General features: G+C 40.1%; 1 protein-coding gene across 4 annotated transcripts in view; it reads left to right on the forward strand.

The window, feature by feature from the left end:
- Ptpn2 (protein tyrosine phosphatase non-receptor type 2) overlaps positions 1-10,410 on the forward strand; it is a 60,630-nt gene extending 50,220 nt beyond the window's left edge. For 2 of the 4 annotated variants that reach the window (XM_041639314.1, XM_041639315.1), the window contains 3 exons: positions 187-353; positions 2,164-2,265; positions 10,049-10,410. In XM_041639314.1, the coding sequence (XP_041495248.1) occupies positions 187-353; positions 2,164-2,265; positions 10,049-10,070 (291 nt within the window). In that variant the 3' untranslated portion in view covers positions 10,071-10,410. Of the gene's footprint in view, positions 1-186; positions 354-2,163; positions 3,333-10,048 lie in introns of those variants that run through there. The other 2 variants (XM_041639313.1, XM_041639317.1) reach the window with 2 other exon arrangements.
- The last annotated feature ends 462 nt before the right edge of the window (positions 10,411-10,872 follow it).

Here is a 10,872-nt window from a genome sequence, read left to right on the forward strand (position 1 = left end):
TTCCTTCTTCCTTGGTGTCTCCTCACATCTCTGCCTTGTTTTTACCAGCATTCTCTCTTCCCTGAAAGTCCTGCCTAGCTGTTAACTGTTTAACTTCTTATTAAACCAACCCAAGTGACACATCTTCACATTGTACAGAAAGATTATTCCACAACACTTATTACTTCTCTTCTCTTCTCTTCCTAGAAACGGTGGAGAGAACTTTCTAAAGAAGATTTGTCTCCTGTTTGTGATCATTCGCAGAACAGAACAATGACTGAAAAGTACAATGGGAAGAAAATAGGTTCAGATGAGGAAAAACTAACAGGACTTTCTTCTAAGATGCAAGATAATGTCGAAGAGAACAATGAGAGGTATGCGCCATGTAGCAATCTACTGAGAAAGATGAGCCTGTTTACTAAATGCAGCATGTGTGAAATAGTATAGATACGTTTTTACATTTAATATCATGTTTTACTTTGTCAGAGTGTTTGGGTGTTGTTTAATGACATAAATACTTTCAAGAAGTTTTCTGTCTTTAAAGCCAGTACAAGCCAGTCTGTGATGGTGCACGCCTTTAACCCCAGCGCTCTGGAGGCAGAGGCACCGGATCTCTGTGAGTTTGAGACCAGTCTGGTCTACAGAGCAAGTTCCAGGACAGCCATGGTTACACAAAGAAACCTTGTCTCAAAAAAACAAACAAAGAAAAGAAAAGAAAAAGGCCAAGTGAGACACCACAGGACTTAGCAATATAGGCACACACAATTGTCATATAGCTTATTTATTATGATCCCAACTTTGTAGTTATTTAAGACAATATAATTCATGACTGAAAATGTAGTCGAGCTACAGTGCTTACCTCGTATGCACAAAGCCTTGAGTTACATCTCTAGCGCTGCTTATAAAAACAGATGAGCAATTCCAGCCTTTGAGGAGGAAGCAGAAGGATCAGAAGTTTAAGGTCGTCCTTGGTTACACACTGAATTTGAGGCCAGCCTGGTTGGAAATCCTGTCTTTTGGGGGTTTTGTTTGTTTTTAAATGAGCAGTTGTCCTCTGACCTCTATAGGTTCTCTCCCTCCTTTGCCCCCCCCCCCCCTTTTCCTCCTTCCCCCTCATGCACACAAGCACAGTAATTCAATTAAAAAAAAAGAATTTAGAGCTGTATACCTGTACCCAAACACTCCGGAGGGTGAGGCAGGAGAATCTCAAGTTCCAGGAAAGCCGGGCTTTATATAATGAGAATCTGTCTCTAAAAGTCAACCAGTAGTCCTAGGTCAGTCAAGGTTCATGCATGTGTCTGAGTGAGGTGATGCTTTGGTGTCCTCAGTCTGGAAACATTTCTACACTTTCTTCCCCTTCACTTGTCCCATGATCTTTAGAATGCCTTATAGTTTGGATTTCTTGGTTAGATTCAAGTTAAACATTTTGACCAGAAAATGTCTTGTGATCTAGTAGATACTGAAAAGCTAGCTATTCAAGATTGTTTTTAATCAAGCCAAATGTTCAGAGCTCTGACTTAAAAAAAAATCACTGCCGGATTAAATAAAACAGTTATGAAAAGACAAAAAACAAACAAAAACAAAAACCACTGCCAAGATTGAAGCTGGTCAGGTGTTTGCTGTCACATGTAAGTAAGAAGAGATGGGTTTTGTGAAATTTTTTTCCTAGAGCAAGAGTTCAGTGGCTGCCATGTTGCTGTTGGCCAGTCTTTGAATCGAGGACTGGTTGGTCTGGATGTCAGAGACCTCTCAGTGAAATGGACGATGGAAGCTAGAAATCTGTATGGTCAGACAGACAAGTGGGCACCCTCCAAACAGAGCATTCATAGAAATAGTCGAGTATTGTCAAAGGGCTTTGAGCTTTTGAATGCTATCACAAGGGGAGCAGATGTGGAAGAACCTCCAGTCTTTTCCCTCTCAGCTGGTTGGGAAAAAGAGAGGAAAGAGGAGGAAGCAGACAGTTTAAAAAAAAATATCTGTCTCACCTTCAGGTCCTAGTAAAGTATTACTATAAGTATACCATAATTTATACCTGAATTGTCAGCGTATCGTTGGCCATGTGGAACAATTTGACCTTTTCCCTTTATTGCTACATTGTTTGAATGAAATTTTGTTTTGTTGGTGGCCAGTCCCCTGTGTCCGTGTAGTTACGGCTTGCTGTAATTTATTTCTGTCTTTTTACAGTATTCTACGGAAACGTATTCGAGAGGACAGAAAGGCTACTACAGCTCAGAAGGTGCAGCAGATGAAACAGAGGCTAAATGAAACTGAACGAAAAAGAAAAAGGTGGTTATATTGGCAACCTATTCTCACTAGGATGGGGTTTGTGTCAGTCATTTTGGTTGGTGCTTTGGTTGGATGGACACTGTTTTTTCAGTGAAATATCCTATAAATAAACAGTTTTACCCAGCACCTTTCTGCACTAGTAGCTGACAGTGCTGTATTAATCTCAAGGGTTTGTTAGCAAATGCCTCCTACCCCAAAAATGTTGCAGTAGACTAGACATCAACCAGATAAGGGATATTTACAGTCACAAGCCCAACATCTCAGGACTCAGCACTGCAGGTTCCTCTGAGACCTAAACTGTCAATGACTCAAAATAAAGACAAACATCCTTGTTGAAATTGATACATCTTACAGCTGTGTTCACACATCGAGCATCATGTTTCACTGACAGTATGGAGAAATCCTTTATCACAAGGATTGGCTTTTGGAGGCTTTCTGGATTTTAACCTGCACTTGATATAAGCAATAAACATTGTGGTTTTTTTCTACATTATTAATGGAAAGAAAATGATGTGTGTAATATGTAATGTACTGTTGGAATGGGCATTACAACTTTATATGCTTAACCATTTTAGGGTAAATATATTTTATAAGTACCTATTTAATCTTACTTTTTGTAGTTAAATGTACTTTAAAAGTTCAATTTGAAAATCTGTTACCATAGAAAAATAAATTGTATGTTGACTCAGTTGTATACTGGATACATTTTCCCTTTCCTAGGCAGACGTTCATAGAGGTAGTTGAAACTGAGCAAGCTATTTCTACTACACTTTTTTTTTTATTTCTTTTGTATTTTATGGTTTATTTTAAAAAGAAAAACAGACAAAAAATTTTTAAACATGTCATTGAAGGAAAATTCTTTTTGGGATAGTCATTTGACAGTTGGTCAAGACTTAGTTTAAAAAAAAAATCAAAAAGTTGTTTTCTGCAGGATGTGATGGCATGCATGGTGCTCAGGCAGCTAAGGCGAGAGGCTCAAAAGATTGAAGCCAGCCAAGATTGTAAATTTTTTTTTTTTTTTTGGTTTTTTCGAGACAGGGTTTCTCTGTGGCTTTGGAGCCTGTCCTGGAACTAGCTCTGTAGACCAGGTTGGTCTCGAACTCACAGAGATTTGCCTGCCTCTGCCTCCCGAGTGCTGGGATTAAAGGCGTGCGCCACCATCGCCCGGCAAGATTGTAAATTTTTTTTTTTTTTTTTTTTTGGTTTTTCGAGACAGGGTTTCTCTGTGGTTTTTTGGAGCCTGTCCTGGAACTAGCTCTTGTAGACCAGGCTGGTCTCGAACTCACAGAGATCCGCCTGCCTCTGCCTCCCGACTGCTGGGATTAAAGGCGTGCGCCACCACCGCCCGGCAAGATTGTAAATTTTTAAAGCAGGTTTCTGTCTTTAAAAATAAAAGTAAAAAAGGAGGCAGTGGAGGGGAGGTCAGAAAACAAGAAGTCTCAGCACTTGGGAGATACAGGTAGAAGGACCCCAAGTTCAAGGCCAGCCAGGACTGTAAGAAAAACTGTCTCAAAAAACTGAAGTGGTTAGCAGAAAAGAAATTGATATCTGTAAAGTAAAGCCCATGCATGACTTACACTGTTCTTTTATTTTTTTCCTTTTTTGTGAAAATGTTAATGTAATTACCCGAACCGGGTAACTTATGATTAGTAAGGAAAAGGAGCCAGTGTTTTATATTTAATGATTTCAGCTCATTAGACTGAAATTTTGAAGTAAAAAAAATCACGTTCTTTCTAAGTTCAATAAATAGTATGTTGGTGTACAAACTTACATTGTCCCTTACCTTTGTAATGAGTATTTGTAAAGCGTGTAGCCACAACCACTAATAGGGTTTGGTGGTTTCAAAGACTTTGCTTTGGATTTCGGGAACATCACCCAGGTGGTCAAAGGTTCCAGACCACTAGGACAGCACCTCTCCTTTGTCTCTTATATATCATGTAAGATTGCATTATAAGGCTTAATTACTTTAAATGAAACAGTTAATTTAATGCAGTTTGAAAACCATAGGTTTAGGGGCTGGAGAGATGGCTCAGAGGTTGGGAGCATTGCCTGCTCTTCCAGAGGTCCTGAGTTCAATTCCCAGCGACCACATGGTGGCTCACAACCATCTATAATGAGATATGGTGCCCTCTTCTGGCATGCAGGCAGGCATGGAAGAAATGTTGTATACATAATAAATAAATAAATTAAAAAAAAAAGAAAACCATAGGTTTAGCTAGGAATTGTGAATGGCCTTGAAAAGCAGTCTTGAATGTGATAATCTCACTGAAAGTCTGAGAGTGGGCTATAAGTGGGATTGCATAGTAATAAATAAGGTTATGTAATACATTCCTGAGTCCTGATTCAGTATTACTATGTCCTGTAACTTTGAAATGGAGAGCAGGTAAGCAGGATATTTAAACAGCAAGACTCTTACACTTTAGAATTAGATGGTTATTGGTTTTGAGCCTTTTTTATTTATTGGGCTTGTTTTTTTCCAAAATGCAGTATGTTAGCCTACTAGGCCTTATTAAGATTCCAGTTATAGTAGGACAAGGTGATGCACACCTTTAATCCCAGCACTGAGGAGGCCAAGACACGCACCCACATCCCTGTGAACTCCAGGCTAGCCTGGTCTACATAGCAAATTCCAAGCCAGCCAGGGATACACACTGAGACCCTGTCTGGAAAGAAAGAAATCCAATTAAGATAGCCTCAGCTTCTCTGCGGCGCCTCCCAGGAAGGCTATGCCTTCTAGAGATAGCATTGAGTGCTGCTCTTTTTGCTTCTGAGAACACACTGAGTGTAGTGATTCCTCTGTGCCTTTCGGCAGGGCTTGTATCCTTAAGGATGGGTTTAACCGCAGCAGCTTTAATAATATTTTTGTGCTGCTTACTCAATATCCATAGCATTTGATTACAGTGCCCATGGGCAACATCCTGGCCTGTATGAAGTGAGCTGTGCTGCTGAGACACCATACAATCTTGGGTGCTAGCCAGAGAAGGGAACTCAGTTCTCTGCTTCTGCATCTTTAACCATCTTTAAACTGTGTGCACCAGCCTCGTGCTGTTTACTGATTTTAACTCATTTAAGAATAGTTTGACGGTAACCAAATTCTGTCTTCCTTAATAAGTTGGGAAAAGAAAAGGTATTTTTAAAAGGGATTTACTATTTAAAGAATCCTTAATTCCTATCTTTTTCCTGTCTTTAATACCATGACCAGTGGTTACACCTGCAGTTACATATACCTTTCCCAGGTTAACAAGGTACAGAGTTCTGTCTGCTTACTGATTTCTATCTATGGTTGCTCCAACAGGAAGTGTAAAAATACACTTCTTTTTTCATATGTATATGGAAAGACAATTTTTCATGTTCAGCAGAGACTCTACACATTTGTCAGACTTTTTAATCTTGGTTCTTTTATCTTTCTATCCACTTCATTATGTGTTAGCATTTGTACCAAAGATTGAACAGGAAAAGGAAGAACCAGTATCAATCAGTTTCCTTTCACACAAGCTGTGCTTTCCAATGCACGAGGGGAAGAGTCCAAACCTGAGTTCATTCTACGTGCACTTGGCTTGTTCTCTTGACTTAAGTAAAGCAGAGTTGATGTTATGGATTCAAAAATACGACCACATTTTTAGTCACGGCATGTAACAGCCCTGGTTTTCATACCACTTCCTTCACTGCTTTCAACTCCAGCTCCAGGGTTTTCTGCCAAGCACAGGAAGACTCCTGCTGATTCCTTAAAAAATCTCTCTGGCTAGATTCTCCATAGAGACGAACCTGATGGTAGGAAAGGACTTTGATTGGTCATTGTATACAATTCACTCAACAAATTTACATCTCTTGAGATGCCTATCAAGTCGGTCCTGGATTAAAAATCTGCGTTGCCTTAATTTCTACGTACAGACGCAAATCTTTATTTTTGGTTGCCCTTGGGTGGGTTTAGTTATTTATTTATTTTTTGTATTGTTTTGAGGCAGTGCCTAGCTATTTCCCAGGCCTGGCCTTAAACTCCTCAGTTCAAATGATTTTCCTTCTTCAGCCTGTTGAGCAGCTAACACCACAGGCACACGCTACTGCACACAGCTTTTTGTTATCCTGAGGAGACTGTTTGAAACTGTCGTCCTAAATCAGATGTCCCTAGATGTGGGGCCTTTTTTTTAAATTTAATTTTAGTTTTTTTAATTCTTTTTTTTTTTTTTTTTTTTTTTTTGGATTTTTCGAGATAGGGTTTCTCCGTAGCTTTTTGGTTCCTGTCCTGGAACTAGCTCTTGTAGACCAGGCTGCCTCGAACTCACAGAGATCCGCCTGTCTCTGCCTCCCGAGTGCTGGGATTAAAGGCATGCGCTATCACCGCGGGCGAGCCTGTTTATTTAAATGTTCGGATAAGATATCAGGCTTTTGGTCAAGCTTCGTTTATACTTCTTTCTTGTAGGGCCATACTTGGGTCTTGATGAGTAGCACACATAGCTGTGGCATGGATTCTGTGTGGTCTGGTGTCAGGAAGGAAGGGTTCCTTTCATCTGGCTGAACTTGGTCCATCTGTTTGGTTTGGAGCAAAGTGCCAAGAGAAATGCACATTTTGTTTATGCTAACAGCGAATAAAGTCTCTTATTTTTGATATTCCTTTATATAATTTTGTCACAGAATCTTAGATACGCTTTTTTTAAAAACCTGAAATTAAATGTTTTTCCTCATAAAATTTGTTGTCTCATAACTTGAAATGCAGGCCTTGGCTATTGGCATGTCTTATTCCACAGGAGACCTGTTCATTTCTTTTTTTCCTTGAAATCACTTGTTTGGGTCAGATACCATTTCTTCTTCATGCTGGTTTTCAGTTTTGTTTTTTTTGTTTGTTTGTTTGTTTGGTTTTGTTTTTGTTTTTGGCTTTTGATTTTTCAAGACAGAGTTTCTCTGTGTAACAGCCCTGGCTGTCTTGGAACTCACTTTGTAGACCAGACTGGCTTTGAACTTACAAAGATTCGCTGCCTCTACTTCCCAAGTACTTGGGGTTAAAGGCATGAGCCACCACAGCTGGTCTTCTGTCTTTATCAGACAGTATCAGCAGTCTAGCATTCATACCTGGGATTGTAGCTCTATAACTGTCCCACTGAGTATGGATGGAGAAACTCAGGTTGTGTCCTCCTCCATCCCTGCCCTGCCTGGGAGTCCTTCCCCAGTCTAAGGACTTGTACAGAGCCATTGTGTTCCTTCCTTGGCCCTGGGACAGCTTCAAGGCATTCGGTACAAACGCTACAGGGACGACCCACTGTCCTTTGTAAGTTGGTTTTTTACCCCTGCTGTCACTGCTTGCCAGTGTACCAGTGCTTGAATGGAAGAAACCTTGATGTGCCTGATGGGCTTTGTGAAGGCTCACATAAAGAGCTCTGACGCTGTGGGTGGCCTGTCTAGAGAGCGTTCCGGCTTGGGAGCTCTGCTTGGTTGTAACGTTCACAGTGGGTTTGAGCAGGGAATGGAGGCCATCTCCTAGGGTCTGCTCGGATGTGCTCTTCTTTCACCTTACCTGCTTTATTTGGGGCTGCCGCAAGGAGAACTGCATGGGAATTTTTTGTTTTCTTTTTCTTTACAGAGACCACTTTTGAGAAGCATCGACTTATTCTTTGTAGTCACTCATTAGGCATAGATTTTTCAGACCCATGATGCTGTTGATATTTTAAATGACTATTTTAAAAAGTCTTTGAGTTTGGGAAGTTCAGGAGAGGAAGCCTGGGTAAGTTTCTCTAAAGCATGCTTGGCTTACCATGGTTAGACTTGGATGATCTCAGAATGCTAGTGTAAATGTCTCATAGCAAAACAACTTTTTGGTTTTTCGAGACAGGTTTCTCTGTGTAGCTTTGGAGCTTGTCCTGGAACTTGCTCTGTAGTCCATCCAGTCTGGCCTCGAACTCACAGAGATCCACCTACTTCTGATTCCCAGGTGCTGGGATTAAAGGTGTGCGCCACCATTGCCTGGCCGCAAAACAACTTTTAATGCAGTATGACTTTGCCTTTGCCATGGACCAGGGAAGAACATTCCAGCGTTTACAGCAGCAGCATGGAGACAGCTGATACCCAGAACACCCACACAGCTTATTCCACTTGATTTGCGTAGACCTATTTTATTATTGCCTTACTAGAAATAAAGTAGTAAAGATCTGTTCAAGTAAATAATAGAATTTCCTAAAAATCTCACTTGCTTTTATAGTCTTATAAATAAAGTCATTCCCTACGATTTCCTCTTAACTTTGTTACCTCTAAATACTATTTGCTTGGAAGTAATGAGTTTTAAAAACCACAACTTGTCTATTATTAAGTGGCAAATTTATTATTCTTGGTAAATGTGTGTTTAACCAACCCTAGGAAAGGGCAACTGTGTGTTGAACATCTGCAGCTTTGCCAGCAGCTTATACTTTAGATACTTAATCTAAATCAAGGCTGCATGACACTTTAGATAGTACCATCCTTAAGTCGGAGGAAAATGACACATGATCACCCTGCTTAGTGCAGGTAAATTTGAGGTGCAAACTCCAAGACTGGGGATTTTCTCATTATGTTACACCACTGTTCTTTATTTCAAGTATTTATTTAAACCAGCCATTTAAGTGGGGAAAAGATAGACAGCCTATTCTTAACTGAAAATCCAAACAAATTTGATTTATTAAGTGGGAGTGGGGAATCCCGTTTAAAATACTTTGTGGCAATGGAGTACTAGACGTTTTCGGTGCCAAAGCATGGCTTCACACACACACACACACACACACGTTAATCCCACATTTGGCTGCAGTCAGAACCAACCGCAGGGTCTAGAGTCTTAAGCGTCATGGTTTTTCTGTGGCCCATTGCATCTAAAGAGGATGGTTTCTTAATGTCAGCGCTGAGTAATGAGTGTTGGGAAAGGACAGAAGACTTAGTAGACCACCGCAGGAGACCACCTTTTGAGGAACAAGCCAGTAGGCAAGAAGACTCTTCATTCTCGTGATTGGGGAGGGAGACCCTAAGTGCTGGAGAGCTGTTTTATTTCCTGTTTATGCATGCTGACACAAAAGTAACAAGCATTTACTTTGGTAGCCTGTGTGTGTGAAAGAGAAGGAGGTGGGGTAAGAGAGTCGGTGCAATAAATGGAAATAACTTTAACCTCCCAAAGGGTTTGCTTACTGATAAATAATTGTGAAATTGCAAATATCTACTGCTTTTAACTGTCCCCCCGCCCCGTCTCTTTGTTTAATTGCCTTCTCTCTTTTTTTAGTTTTCATTTTACTTTTGGCATTAAAATGCACTGAACTGTTTTACTTACTTTAGTAGTTATAATCATTAGTGTTATCCTCCAGGAGAAAATACAAAGGCTGAAAATGGCAATTTAGGTGTGCAGGCCCACTTTATGTCCGGACTTTGAATTTTCTAGCAGTCTGACAGTGGTTGTCCAAACGGGATTGGACCTTTGCATTGACATCAGGCTGTGGGGAAGTCTAACACACAGAATACAGTCCTGCTCTATTCTTGTGACCGCATTAGTTTTTACACTTGTCTGTCTCTTGGTAAATTATGTCGAGGTCATTTCTTGAGTAGAACAGGATGGCCTGAAAGATTCAGTGATTATTGAAGAGGTCTGTCTCACAGCACCACTTCTCCCCGGAAACCCGCCCTTTGGGGAAGCGCTTGTGTGACTGGATGTGACGTGTCGGATTGGGTTTTGGTTGACTTCTCAGTTCCGTGTTAGTCCTTTCGTGTTTGCATCTGTGTACATCTCCGTGTGTGGTGAATAGGAATTGAATAGATGACTTCTTATTTTATGTTTTAGGCCAAGATTGACAGACACCTAAATATTCATGACTTGAGACTATTCTGCAGCTATAAATTTTGAACCTTTGATGTGCAAAGCAAGACCTGAAGCCCACTCCGGAAACTAAAGTGAGGTGTGCTAACCCTGTAGATTGCCTCACCAGTTGTCTGTTTACAAAGTAAGCTTTACATCCAGGGGATGAAGAACACCACCAGCAGAAGACTCGCAAACCCTTTAATTTGATGTGTTGTTTTTTTAACATGTATGAAATGTAGAAAGATGTAAAGGAAATAAATTAGAAGAGACTACTTTGTATTGTACTGCCATTCCTAATGTATTTTTATACTTTTTGGCAGCATTAAATATTTTTATTAAATAGACCATTGGTTTGTGTGTGTGTGTATGTGTTATCTCAGGACAGCTCCAATTCAAATAGTGGATATTTTCTCATGGGTTTACTCAATTTTATTATAGCTAGAAATTAACATTTAAATGGAAATCAGTTCAAAATACAGGTCACTTGGCTTCAGTAGGCTTTCTAGCTTAAGTAGTACTGGTTAGGCAAAAGTAGCAACAGAAAAGTTACAATATTGCTCTTGTCACTTAGGAAAACAATCTGTAATAGTATTATTGTTTGGTGCAGCTTTTAACATATTTGTCTTGTGTTGGACATTGTGTCTTCTCCAAAATTTCCTTATGTAAAGATGTCCGAGGTTCCTTCCCACTTGTGGCTTCTCCTTTATTCCCATCTAATTTGCACAATAAGTGGTAGGTTTGGAATATTAGATGGCTGTTACCCTCTTAGTGCTGGAGAAACTCAAACCATGCAGCAGTCACAGAGC

The sequence above is a fragment of the Microtus oregoni genome, unplaced genomic scaffold (assembly GCF_018167655.1).
Source record: "Microtus oregoni isolate MIOR12 unplaced genomic scaffold, Mior012 000057F_ref0000458, whole genome shotgun sequence".
In the NCBI taxonomy this organism is placed as follows: Eukaryota; Metazoa; Chordata; class Mammalia; order Rodentia; family Cricetidae; genus Microtus; species Microtus oregoni.